General features: G+C 39.2%; 1 protein-coding gene across 3 annotated transcripts; it reads right to left on the bottom strand.

The window, feature by feature from the left end:
• Positions 1-142: 142 nt before the first annotated feature.
• On the bottom strand, positions 143-10,465 carry CZH5orf34 (chromosome Z C5orf34 homolog). Of its 3 annotated transcripts, none has more exons than XM_071581314.1 (12): positions 10,147-10,465; positions 9,774-9,863; positions 7,634-8,271; positions 6,973-7,068; positions 5,603-5,726; positions 4,692-4,783; positions 4,399-4,468; positions 3,924-4,094; positions 3,196-3,284; positions 2,375-2,467; positions 1,526-1,566; positions 143-802 (listed from the first exon to the last, which is right to left on the bottom strand). In XM_071581314.1, exons 1-12 carry the CDS (start codon positions 10,339-10,341, stop codon positions 609-611), a joined length of 1,893 nt encoding a protein of 630 aa, XP_071437415.1. In that variant the 5' UTR covers positions 10,342-10,465; the 3' UTR covers positions 143-608. The 3 variants fall into 3 exon arrangements, with proteins under 3 accessions (XP_071437415.1, XP_071437417.1, XP_071437416.1); XM_071581316.1 differs by having other exon boundaries at positions 10,294-10,464; XM_071581315.1 differs by lacking the exon at positions 6,973-7,068.
• Positions 10,466-13,505: the final 3,040 nt, after the last annotated feature.

The raw sequence follows: 13,505 nt of genomic DNA on the forward strand, positions 1-13,505 counted from the left end.
CGCTTCTTCCCGCGAGTGCCGGCAACAGCGTTTGGCTGTTCCCGCTGCGGCTCCGGAAAGCGCTGCGGGAAATGCAGCGATGGAAATTTAGTGTTTCATCGCTAAAGAGACGGTGTGCCACCGACAGACTACACAGCAGAAAAGCGTCTTCTTAATCGTTTATTTGCTAAAAAAGAGGATAATAGAAAGTATTTGGGGAACATTTTATTCGGTGTTGCACTTCTTGGTGTACGGTTCTGAATAAAAGCACGTTTTACTGTTCACACTGCCTATCCCTCCTCGAGTCACTTCAGCAGCTTCACTGAGTTCTACAGAATCAGTCGATTCAAACACAAATTCATACATTTCAAAGCAGCACTGTCAGGTCAGCCCTGATGTATTTACACAGCTGTGCACTATTATTTCACCTGCTCACTTTGCCTGTGCCAAACACGCTACCGGCATCGTTACTGACATGACACCGGCAGCTGACAGACCTCGCGGGTATCACAAGAGAACGTCTCCTCTGCCTTCAGCCTTCATTCCTGTTGCCCTCAGAGCTTCCCCACACACAGCTCGAACAGCTCCTTGGGAGACAGGTAACACAGGTGTTCACGTGCTAAGAGGCTTCACTTTCCAGAAGCTGCAAGCAGAGATTCAATATCCTGAATGACTTTAGAAGTTTTTTCCAAAGCCTCTAGGACACATCCTACACTGAGTTCTTCTGCCTCACTCCAGTTTTTGTGTTTTCTGACAGCAATTCCAGATGGATTGGTTTTTGCAGCAGATGTCCTTTTCAGAACATTGCTATTGTCTAACAAAACTAGAATTACTTTGTTAAGAAAAAACATCCAACTCTTCCTCCTAATGAGAAAAATACTTCTGTTTGTATTTGTCATTCTGCATTGCGAAGTCTCACATTTTGTAGCATGGTAATTACATTTAGCCAAATAATAGAGTACACAACTTAAAATGCCTACAACATTTATAGAAGAATGTCTTTTAGACTTCACTTTCTCCAAAAGTTACTTTTAAAAGAAAACTGATGTTACACTACAGTTTAACAGCGTGCACTTTTCACACTAATGGAACAGAATGCTGGCTTAAACAATTATAGAGTGGCTTTAAGCAGATTCAGCACAGTACACATTTTGAGCTGGCTGAACACAATAGAACAATACTAAGGTGGCTGATAAACAGAAAGATACTGTACTGCAACAACAAGCCCAAAGGCAATGGTGCATTATCCCTCTTTCAAGAACAGAGTATGACTCTTGGCAAAACTGACACAATACCTATTAAAGGGCTCTGGTTTTTGGTGACTTTTCATTTTGGTGCTGTGATGCAGAAGTTGGAAGTAATAAAAGAAGTTGAAGTGATAAAATGAAAATGGCAAGAAAAAGAGCTCATTTTAAGAAATGAGTAAGGCAGTAAAAGAAGGCAAGAACAGGACAAGAGCCTTTGGTGATCTAAAGTGAAGATTTGAACATGCAGATGAAGAGCAGAATATAAAACTGAAAAATCTTTATAGCTTTCAAAAGGATACAATTAAATCTCTGTATTTTTTCAAGCTCAGCATCAGCAGACCTGTCCAAGAAAATAAAAGCTATTAAATGATTTAGTATTATAAAAAGTTCTCAAAGGCATTTTATAATTCAGATTTTAATTTTAAAAAGTTTCTAGCAATACTGAAAATTATATCAGCAAAATCCAAGTGAAAAAATGGCTTTATTTCTGTCTTTCATACCACTGTTCAGTGGCTGACATTTGTTAATCATTGGTGTTTCCAAAAATCAGGGCTCTGCTCTAAGAATTGTCTCTTTGCCCTATGTATGTATAAATATAGATACAATTTTCATTTCATCATCTATAAAATGTATCAGCTGAATCTGCTATAATTTAAGTAACAAGTATAATGGACTTCAATTAAAACATTTTTAGTATCCGATTATGTTTGCATGTGATGTCAGTAGACTTCTCGTCAGTAGCATGTATTAAAAAGGACAAATACATCAGCAAGAGAAGCAAGTGTCCTTTAGCAGTTCAAAGTATTGTTTTGAATGGCTTGATGTTCTGTTAAAAAACATCTTTCTTAGTCTAGCTGCTTTTTTTTGTCTTGCAAGACACTATCTCTCTAATATTATTCCTCCTTTGGCAAAGTCACCATAATTCTGATTTTTAAGTAAGACAGGTTCAATGAAACAACCTTCATCTGGAACTCACCTAACATTTTAAGTACAGAATTAAAAATATGAAACTGTACAAAATAAATGGACTTACAATTTTCATTTCTGACCTTTAGAAAATGCAATCTATAAAATGCACAGTTTATAATATTATTGAGTTTTGTTTTCAACATTATTTATAGTCAATTATTTAGGATAAAGTTGAATACCAGTTTTCTTCAGTTACAGAGTGTGCAGTATATTCGGCAATCTCCTTCCTTTCATTCAAACTTCTGCACCATTCTATTGCTGTTCTGATGTACCTATGTTAATATGAAAATTCAAAAAAGTAGTACTTATATGAAAAATAAATTCTATTAATTTTGAGCAAAAACTGAAGGTGTTAAGCAATACATTTGGATCTGAAAGAAAAAGCTATGATTCAAAATATAGCTTTTTCTCTAGTTTGCCTTGTCATTTTTGATTCACACTTTTTGTCAAGATTCTCCTTCATATTTAGATCTATACAGTTATAGAAAATTATAACAAAGCTGTTAAAATTTGTAATTAAGTGTAAAAGTGTTTATTTTTGTTTGTGAAGATCTGCTTGCTAAAATGCAGCACAGTAAGCTTCTGATGATACCCATAATGAGGCTGTAATTAGAGCAAGAAGATTAGAGAAAGTAATCAGCAGGCAGATGTCAATATCTGTAATAAAGCAAAAATTGGATAAAGTGCTGCCCAGTTTTGTGTACCAACTCTACATAGGACAAATGCTTTGGGTTCTTTTTCTTATCCACTGAGGGAAATGCCAAGTTGAAGCTCTAGTTATTTTTCTAAAAAGACATTGCAGTAACAATTATGATGGAATCACAGCATGCAGTGGCTCCAGGTCATACAGGTCCTGAATCTTTGCCAGATGTAAGATGGAGCTTTTATTGTTATGTCTTTGGCCCGTTCTTCCCAGGATATTGTCAGTAAATACTGTTTCTTGAACTAAAAGAATTTGTACAGGATTATTTTATATATACATTGTTTAAATTGGTTATACCTTTCATAGACTCCAGGATGACTTATTTGTATTAGCTGCTCCACCCCATCAGGAGTAGTTAACTTACACCAGCCTATATCTTCATTTATCTTAGAAGAAAAAACATCACAAGTATTAATTTTCTGCTGGAACCTGAAGAAAATAAAGCAAGCATAAAATGCCAGTTTAAGAATTAAGTATCTATGAACAATCTACTTTAAACACTTGCAAGTTTGTGTTTGCAAAGATAGGTCCAGTACCCAGTCTTAAGCTGTGCCAGGGGAGGTTTAGGTTGGATATTAGGAAGACATTCTACACAGAAGGAGTGATTGGGCATTGGAATGGGGTGCCCAGAGAGGTGGTGAAGTCATTGTCCCTGGAGATGTTTAAGGCAAGACTGGGTGTGGCACTTAGTGCCATGGTCTGGTTGACAAGGTGGTGTTCAGGCACGGGATGATCTCAGAGGTTTTTGCCAGCCTGCAAAATGATTCTGTGATCCTGTGCTATAGTCTATGACAAATGCAGGGGAAGGACACCTAGCATAGCCCCAACACCTGCTTTGTGCCATTCAGGAATGAAATTTTTCTAAAAGTATGTAGAAACATCTCCAAACCTGTAGAATTTTCAATTCCTTTTTATTTCTGTATTTCATAGGCATCAGAACTTCTGCTTCATTTCCTCACTGGTTTTCTAGTAACACTTTTTCATGAAAACTTTAAGAATAGTCCTTGCTCTAACCCCCAAATTACCTGAATCTCACTACTGGAGGAGCTGAACTCCCAAACCATATTCAGGGTCAACCCATCCCAAAAAGCAGCATGGACTTTATGATCGGAGTACACAATGAGTCTTCCTATGCTTGGAATAACCTTTTCATACAGCAAAGCTGGCAACATTTCTCGTCCATCTGTCTCAGGTACCTAGAACCAATCAAATACATCAAAAACTTGAGGAAAGGTTACTGACATCAGGACAGCTGTTTCTATCTGTCCCAGATTTTCAACTCACTTGTTTTTTTTCCAGATCACAACCAGCTCTCTTCATTATACAGTTTCTTTCTGCTTCATAAATACAACTTTACACTGCATGCTTTTACCCAAATATCTACCTTCTGGTCTGTGAGAAACACACTTAACATTCTTACTCTAGGTTAACTCCTATTCCCTATAGCCTGTATAATCATCCCTGTAACACTGAAAGATTTATAAATTTTCAGCTACATACCACTTTCCAGCAGCAGAGATAAGAGTTATGACTTAATGACAGTTTTGTCTTGCAGCAATACTGAAGTATTCTGAGGAGAAAACAAACAAACAAACAAACAAAATATTAAGCATTTAATTCTTACTAAGTCTTCTAAACAGCTGAGACCTTTGTTTTGTACATCTACATATGTCCTCAGAGCTGATTATAAATTCCTTTAATTTATATACTTCATGTAGTAATAAGTGGTACATGTAATTTTAACTCCTGCCCTTTTTAAGTCAGAGTAATTACTGTAACAAAGGTGAAGTTACTTGGTTGCCTGAGTAATAATGGAGGATACAGAGTACAGACTTCCTGGTACATCAGGAGGAAGGCTGTTCACTGAATACATCTTTTCTTCCACCTGCAGGAAAGAGCAGAAAGGAGATGAATTAAGAGCTTGCAAGTTATGAAATTTCTGACCTCCCAGAAAGCAACTATAATCACATTTAAATCTGCCCTGGAACAAGTATCTCCTTGAAAAGGAGAAGGAAAAAAAAAAAAGCACATATATCCTTTTAAGCCTACTCCAATGTGAAGAAGAATTGTTTCTATGCAGTCAATAAGGGCCAAGAGGTTCTCTTGTCAGAGAGCAGACTGCACTTCATTGCTGAGTAACAATGTTTGATTACACATTAAAGGCTGGACTTGAAGAGTACGCAGCTGACCCTTAATTCTGCTTTAAAAATATGAAGCACTGCATAAGCACTTGAGAGGATTTCTGCTCCAGGGAAACTTAACAACAGGCAGACATGGAGAGGCAAAATCCTTTCTTCAGTGCTGAACAGCTGGTCTGTATCAAAGCTGGAACAAAATGTACATCTTCTAGGTTCCATCTCCATACAGTAGAAAATACTTCCACGTACATAAAGATTAATAATCGATATATTAAAGACTAAACTAAATTAGTGACAAATGCTCATTGTAACACTGTACTCTTGGATTTGACAAAATAAATGTCACAATGAGTAAGATTTTTCTTATTGTGTCTACAATTTGTAAAAATACCTTCTGAAATACAAGGAGTAATCTCATTTTTTTTTGCATGATTGATAGCTTGATACAGGCATTATAGCAGTTACCAGTGTAGGGACTTCACTACAGACTGCATAGCCAAATGTCTTAAAACTAAAAAGCTGCTAACTTGAAGGAAATTGGAAAGTACTTTAAAATAATTTTATACCTTTTTCGTTCCTTTTTGGATGGCATAATGTACAAAATATTTTCCAAAAAGTGCTCCCTCTGACTTGAAAAACGAATCATCACCAGGATAAATTTCTGTGATGTTTGTTCTGCCATGGATAAATCTAAGAAAAATAACAAGATTTTTAACAAGTTAAAATGCTGTGTCAGTGCAATAAGCAGAAACACATTTTCAATAACTCACATGTGAAATAAATTCTACTGTTTCACAAAGAGCAGAATGTACCACTATTTTTTTTAAACACAGAAGATTAGCATTACTGGAGCTCTTTGTTTTCATGTATGCATGGGTGTGTAATTTAAATAAACTAAGGAAACTTTTTTTTGTGCTGAGGTAGACATCTCACAAGACCTAATCATATAACTGACCAGAAAATATAGTGATTCTGAAGACAAAATTTTCTTAGTAGACCAGCCCTACCTAGTGTACACAGAAAACTGTCAAGACCAAATGATTCCTGAACAATCTGAAACTTGAAATCACACTGCAACTGTGTGTTTTTCACTAAGATCAATGGTCTCTTACCTGTGATCATATGGTATCTTTGAGCCTGAAACTGATTTAATGACCCAGTTCTGTAACTCTGTGGTTAGATGCCTGGACTCTGGAGGCGGGACTTACAATAGTAAGTATGGCTACTCACCACACTTACAAAGAAATGAGATTTTTGAGAAAAAAGCTCTGAAGTGCTGCTAAGCATTTTGGACAGATGAGATGGACATTTAGAAACTAGCTAAGAACAATGAATAACACTGGGCAGAAAGATTAAAGGTTTAAATGCCAATGATGCTTTTATCAAAGACCTTTAGATGCTGATAGCAATTGTAGCCATTTCAATTTGAAAGAGTGTTAAAAAAAGGTGAGGGTTTTTTGTGTTTTTTTAACCATACGGACAAGGTGACTTTCAGGAAAATCTGCAGTTGAACTGGGTGCAATATATATTATTATGTAGATCACCAAGACAAACATATCTAAAGCATGACAACATTTCATGGCAACATCTTCAGCATCAAAAGTAGCATGAAGTAATTTGCAAAGCAACCAAGTACCATGATTGTTGGTGAAATCTGTGGGAACTCCAGCTGTCCAGTAAACTTTTAAGAAATCAGATAATCAGATCACTTTTTTAGAAGCCTTAAATGTGATTTCAGTTTCAGACCTGGAAACATATTGTACTAGAAAATCTGAAGTCCAATGAATAAACAGCAGAAAGGAAGAATCTCTTACATGAAGATTGTTTTCAATTTCTCCAATAGTGAGAAACAGACAAAGTAAGACATTTCATCTTAAAGCTTAATTCCCATACAAATAAAGTCTTTCAAAGATGACATACATAACCTCCCACATACCTATAAAAAACACCCTGGCACCATACAACTTGAATTAGCTGAGGGCATGAGTACTTTTCAATATCTTCATTCTGAAAGAAGTCACAGAAAGTCCACCTGTATAAAACGCAATAAAAGCCTCACTAAGTCCAAAGGTTGGTTGGGTATTTTTCATGTGTGCTGGTAACTAAAACTGACATATGCACAGCTATTCAAAGGAAAGGGGATACATCTTTTCTGAGTCCTCCAATTCCCATTAGTTACCAAATTAGACTTCTCCATCCTGCAAATGGCTTTTTCTTATTTTTAGTGAAGCTGACAGAGAACATATGCCACTGGTCCACCTCAAAAGTATTATCTTTTTAAAAAAGAAAAAAAAAAACAAACCCCAATCCAACATCTGTATTCTTTTTTCAGTATTCTCCTTTTCATTTGCATATTTATACAGCATGTCAGAAAATAATTTTTTCTCTGGACTAATTCCTATCACTTCATTACACTAGGATACAAAATGTTGGTTTCACAAATGTCATGATTCAAAAGTTTCTAAAAACCCTCCAATTCATAGTAATTTTAACCTTTTTTTATAGCTAGAATTCAGTGATTTTACTCTAGAGTTTGAAGTTACAAATTGCAAATTGTGAAGCATGTTAACAGTTACAAAGTAAAACACTTAAATTACCTGTGTAAATCTGGGGCTCTGCAGCTGAGTGGCAAAGCTGTAGGTAAACTAGAAACTGTTGCATGAGTTTCAGGGTCTGTTAAATTTGTTAGAACAGCAGCTTTGGCAGATGTACGGTTATTTTTCTTGCATGTCTTAACAGTATGTAAGTTATAGCACATTAGTGCCAAAGACAAAGGATATTTCCATTCTTCTGGGCATGAGGAAACAGACCAACACTGTGTAATCCATGTGTATTCATATGAACAACTGGAGTAGAACAGAGGGACTCCATCTCTGTCTCCTTGGTCCTTCAGTTTGGTTGATTCTCTGTTTTTATCTTCAGCACAACCATATTTATTCTTATTCTCTACTCTTGTTTGTTTCAGTGACGTTTCTGCAACAGAATTTTTACTTGTTTTTTCATACTGAGCTCCAGTTTGATAGTTGTTCTTCTGAGAGGAACTTAAGGATGCTGCAGATGACTGGCTGACTTTGCATAAGAACTCCACTGTAAATTCTTGCTGCAATTCTGACAGGTAAAGATGAGCATAACCATCAACAGATGAGATCTTCACATTGCCATTGTCTATACATCTTGTCAGATCAGCTGTTGCAGAATCAGGCCATCTAATTTCTGAGATATCACTGAGAAGAATCTAATACAAGAAAAAGGATTGGTATGTACAGCAAGACAAAAATGACCTGCCTCACAGAAATTACAGTGGGGGATTGACATTTAAATGACCTCAGTCCTTCTGCAAGGTCATGTATAACACGAAATATTGCTCTGTATTTATTTGCATATATGAACTCAAGAGCAAGCAAAATATCTAACCTTCACATCTGCTTCCTCTTGTTCTAACAGAATTCTATCTAGCAATAATGATTTAATAGTAGTCTGACCAGGCACAACTACCCAGACTGTAGATATTTCTATTTCCAATTGTTTCTTATGAAACACTGAAGAGAATGGCTGAATTATCTTGTTCACATCAGTTATCAACTGAGTTCATAAAGAATTGTAAAAGGACCCTAAAAAAACCCCAGTGACCAGACAATAAGGCTGCAGATAAAAATTCATTTGGGATAAACAATGTGATATAAATGGGGAAAAGCAGTCCTAGCTTTCTATATAAAAAGATGGGCTCTGAGCCAGCTGTTGGGGTTTGTCAACAAGGAATGAGAACTTGGTGTTACAATTGTCAGTCCCATACTCAAGGCTCAACAGAAGCTTAATCAGAGTATTAAATGTTTGAAAGTTCTAGGAAAGGAACAAGAGCATACAGAAGACACAATGATACCATTGAATATATGTTCACAGTTTGAATACTGTTTGCCGTTCTCAACAGGCCTCACCACTGACTAGATCCCCTCATCGAGCTGCCTAGAGATGTGGATGGTGAGAGTGGCCAAAGGACAGCCTAAGCACGCCACAGTAACAGGTTGTTTTGAATTCAAGTGTGATCCAAGTAAAACAGTATGGGTGTTTTTGTGCCCTGTGGTACATAGTGACAGTGAGTGACAGTGTTTTAAGCTCTTAAACATTAGCACAAATTGTGCTACTAATGAAGTATCAGTCTAAAAGTTTTAAAACTCTACTGATTTATCTCTTGTCTTAAGACTCCCACCACAGAGTGCAGACACTTGCATTCAAGTGGGAGCACCAGAGGGATGTTGATGAGGAGTAAAGCTCCCAGAAATGGTAACTTGGTCTCTGGATGGACAGTCTGCCCTGGAGGAGCCATTCCTGCAGTGACACTTTGCCCCAGTAACAGGGACTTCAGTAGGGAGACAATGGAATGTTAAACCTGACAGCCCCTTGGAAAACACCATCCTATTTCTCTGTGTCTTCCCTGAAAGCTTTCTACTGCCATATAAAACAGCTCATTTTATTCTATGTACAAAATCCTAGGTTTTAGTTTTCCTAGGAGTACACTAACTTCAGCGTTTGTCTACAAAGGATATGCACAAATAGAGGGCTAAGTTCCAGTTAAGACTGTCATTTATAACACCTATATTATTCCAATCAAGTTGACAGCTCCATCAAACTGCCCTCGATAGATCTCTATGGCCTGTAATCGCACACACACTGTGAGGTCACACTAAATCCAGTGGGGAAGACTTTCCTTTACAAAAACATTGTACGTGCAGCTCCCACCTCTTTTCTTTCTGGAGGGATAACGCAAGAAGGCAAGTACGGGCGAGAAGAAAATTTGTTCCGGAAGTCCAGAGCTCGTAGAAGTTGTTCCTGTTGAAGTGTGGAGAAAAAGGAAACAGCCCTGTTATTATATGCAGCGGTAACATTTTAATCTGATTTGTTACTTATCTTTTTTGGAGCTGAGCTGAGCTAAGAAAGCTCCTCCGCTTTTCAAGAACTTTCTCTGTGCCGTGACTCGTTCGGGCCGGGCGGCAGCCCCAGCACCTCCCAAAGGATGCTCGCCGGGCCGGCCCAGGCTGGGGCACGGCTGCCTTGCCAGCGGCACTGCCCGGCCCAGGGCACTGTGCGGCCCAGGGCACTGCCCGCCGCATACCCTGTAGTCACTGACGACGAAGGCGACCCGCTGGCGGATGGTCTCCGCGGGCTGGAGCGGGTGTGCGTTGGCGGGCAGCGCCGCTTCGTGCAAGTACTCGCAGCCGCAAGGAGACAGTAGCAAGCGGGACCCCCCCGCGTAGTGCACCTCCACCGAGTCGTCCCCGAATAGCACCATCAGCTTTTCAGCCTCCATCGCACCGGGAGGCCCGGCCGCGACCGCAGGGCAGGAGTCGGAACCAGCGGCTCGCGGGGCGGGGCGGCCGCGTCGCCGTACGGCGGGACAGAGCGGGGGCAGGGCCTGCGCTGCTCCCGAGCAACTCCCCAGCTGCTCCCGAGCTCCTCCCCAGCTCCGCCCGAACTGTTCCCGAGCTGCTCCCCAGATCCGCCCGAACTGCTCCCGAGCAACTCTCCAGCTGCTCCCGAGCTCCGCCCGAGCTGCTGCCGAGTACGCCCGAACTGCTCCCGAGTACGCCCGAACTGCTCCCGAGCTTCTCCCAGGTGCGCTAATCGCACCCTCCGCTGGCGCTCGGAAGTCTCAGGCAGAGCAGCGCTGGCCGAAGTGCTTCTCCTGCTTCACCGAGCAACCAGGCCTACATCCCTCGCTTCCCCACATCTGCACCTCTGGAAAACTAAGAGGCAGACTGCCCCATCTGCAACATATTCGAGTGACAGAGTGAAGATAAATAATTCTCTAGTGACTGCCACTTTACGTTCATGTATTCACAGGGCAGAAAAATCCAACAGACAACCACGTAACTTAGAACTGGGTAGCTGAATAGACAGTCTAAGTTCGCAAAGGACAGTTTTAAAATTAGGCCTTTTTGGAAGATTACATATAATGCCCTCTCTCCTCCAACACTTAAAATTAATCAAAGCCATTTTAGTGGTTCGACAGTTTACAGCTAAGTGACAATTTATTATCGATCCCCACTCACTGCACTTAACAACTGTAACTGAAGATCCACACTAGATCACATGGTCTCACCTAGCTGGAACAATCTTCCCTTACCTCCCTATGGAGGTACAGGTTTCTGAGATCACTGCAATCATGGACGAAGCCATTCAGTACAACTTTCCATTCTCAAGAGCTGTTTTCCCAGGAGAGAGTAAATCAGCATCCAGTTAAGTGGCTGCAGACACAACCATGCATGAAAATAACCTGATTCTATTTGCAATACCCTTAGTAATGAGTATTATTCTGTACAGTACTTGCCTGAATCAAGTTTCAAAGTATATACTGGGATTATGAATGAATTATAAATACTAGTTTTTATTATGGATGATGCATTGTATTTTGCTGACAATTTCACTGCTGTGGTTGGAACGCTCAGCACAGAAATTGCAGAAGTAGGTCACACAGGCTGAAGTAGAGGTGGCAAATCAACAATTCAGGATACAAACTTTTGGGCGGAATGTCATTTTCTGTTCTTGTAGTAACTACCAAAGGCAGTTCAATGCCACCCTGACACCTGATCCCATCAGATCTCAGAAGCTCAGCAGGGTCAGCTCCGGTTAGTAGTTGGATGGGAGACCTCCTTGCAATACCAGGGGCTGCAGGTTCTAGTCCTGAGGCTTTCACCATCACTGTTCACGCTCGCTCGGCCGTGGCAGATGAACCCGAAGAGTTAATGGGTGGGGCCAGTTCTGCACAGGCTGACCTTCACCTAAAAAATCCACTGCACAGGCTGGAAGGACACACCCACGTGGGGAGAGCCCTACCCAAATCTGCGCTCATGAAACCCAGCCATGTTGACAAATAACTACCAGGATCCATGGGCATCAAATGGATGATTAGAACGAAATTTAGTCAGAGAGAAGTTGCAAACTTAAGCTATCAGTAATTGAATGAGTTCTATGCAGTAGGAAGGAAAGACAGAATGTGATAAAGTAGTACTGTCCCAGATAGAAACAAAGATTACACTATTTCAAACCAGACTGTCACTAATATTCAGTGCCATAATAGAGTACTGTGTTGAAAAAATAAGAAGTCCCAGCTCTGCACAATTTGTAATACCTGGCATAGCTGGACTAGTCTTACTTCTTCCTGTAGTGCTACAATTATGATAAAAATCGACAGTCAAAACCCAGTGACCATCTGTTTTCAAAAAAAAAAAATAGGCCAGTAGCAAAGACTTTGCAGATTTGAATGGAAACTACTGAGAATAAGTGGACTTGTTTTCTGAATATGAAAACCACTCAACACCTATGCTCAAGCAAAACAGCAACTCTTGCAACCCAGTCTGAAATTACTTTAAACAAAGTGTGGTTTTCAAATACTAAACATTTTTGTTAAATCACAAGTGAATTTTTTAGAGTGGCAAATATTGTGCATACTTTTACTGATCTGTGAAGCTTGTTTCTGGTGTTCAAATTCAGATGTGAAGTGCCTGTTTCTTTTCAGAACCAGGGCTAAAAAGAAGTTTGTTTCATATGTCCCCCAAATTTTGCTTCTCCTGCTTCTGTGCTTTCACTGATTTACCATTACATAATAAAGAGGAGCCATCTTTTGAAAGGGTTATATACTTGCAAGGCATTGTTCAGAAACCTGTAGATGAGAAGCATGTACACAGTGCACTTGAAATTTGTAAATGCCAAAATTCAGATGAAATAATCTTTAACTCATCTCTATCGTGCATAGAAAAATGGGCAATTAAGAGCGGGCAGACAAGCAGCAAATGGTGATTTTAACAGTCAGAAACCTGCTGCTTTGTTTTGCTCTCACATCTCATTCCACTGTCACGAATTTGTATTAAAATTGTGTGAGATTTAAGACAAGTGGGAAAGACTTAAATGTTTAATGAAAAGATTATCCTGTGTTCCTTATGCAGTAAGACAGAGTTAAAACTAATTTTCCCTACTGCAGCAAAGGCTTCAAGCTCTGACAAAGCTTCATAGGTACAGAGACAAAAAACTTCACTACTTTGAAGAAATGTCTCACTGTATGATTTTTCAGTATTTCTGATAGAGGAAAAAGTTGATGTTGCAAACTTGACTTGAGTTGGTTTATATACACAATTCCTAGTTCCTAACATGTAAGATATGCTGTCAGCACAAGCTGACAGAGTACATCTGGAGCCTGAGAGTTACTTTACAGAAAGAGAAAACTCATCATAAAAGATGCAAAACAAACATGTAAAGTAGAGACCCTCAAAGTCACTATTACTTTACTACAAAGCATATGTGAATGTTCCTTGGGACTTCTAGTTTTGACTAAATACATTTTCCAGAAGACATCTGGCTTATAAAATCAGCAGGAAGTCTGACCTGTATTTGGATTAGAAGATTTGTATGTATATTATGCTTAACTGAGAGAATGTGTGCCTGAAAATCACCTAATTTTCACACTTATAGTTTCTG

This window comes from Pithys albifrons, chromosome Z (assembly GCF_047495875.1).
Source record: "Pithys albifrons albifrons isolate INPA30051 chromosome Z, PitAlb_v1, whole genome shotgun sequence".
Classification (NCBI taxonomy): Eukaryota; Metazoa; Chordata; class Aves; order Passeriformes; family Thamnophilidae; genus Pithys; species Pithys albifrons.

What these genes read in the sequence shown, in the direction of transcription:
- CZH5orf34 (XM_071581314.1), bottom strand. Translation starts at nt 10,341, where the DNA reads ATGGAGGCTGAAAAGCTGATGGTGCTATTCGGGGACGACTCGGTGGAG. An exon ending in TCCAAAAAGGAACGAAAAAG is followed by an intron (nt 4,784 to 5,602) that starts GTATAAAATTAT and finishes TCTTTCCTGCAG; the next exon opens with GTGGAAGAAAAGATGTATTC. An exon ending in ATCTCTGCTGCTGGAAAGTG is followed by an intron (nt 4,095 to 4,398) that starts GTATGTAGCTGA and finishes GATTGGTTCTAG; the next exon opens with GTACCTGAGACAGATGGACG.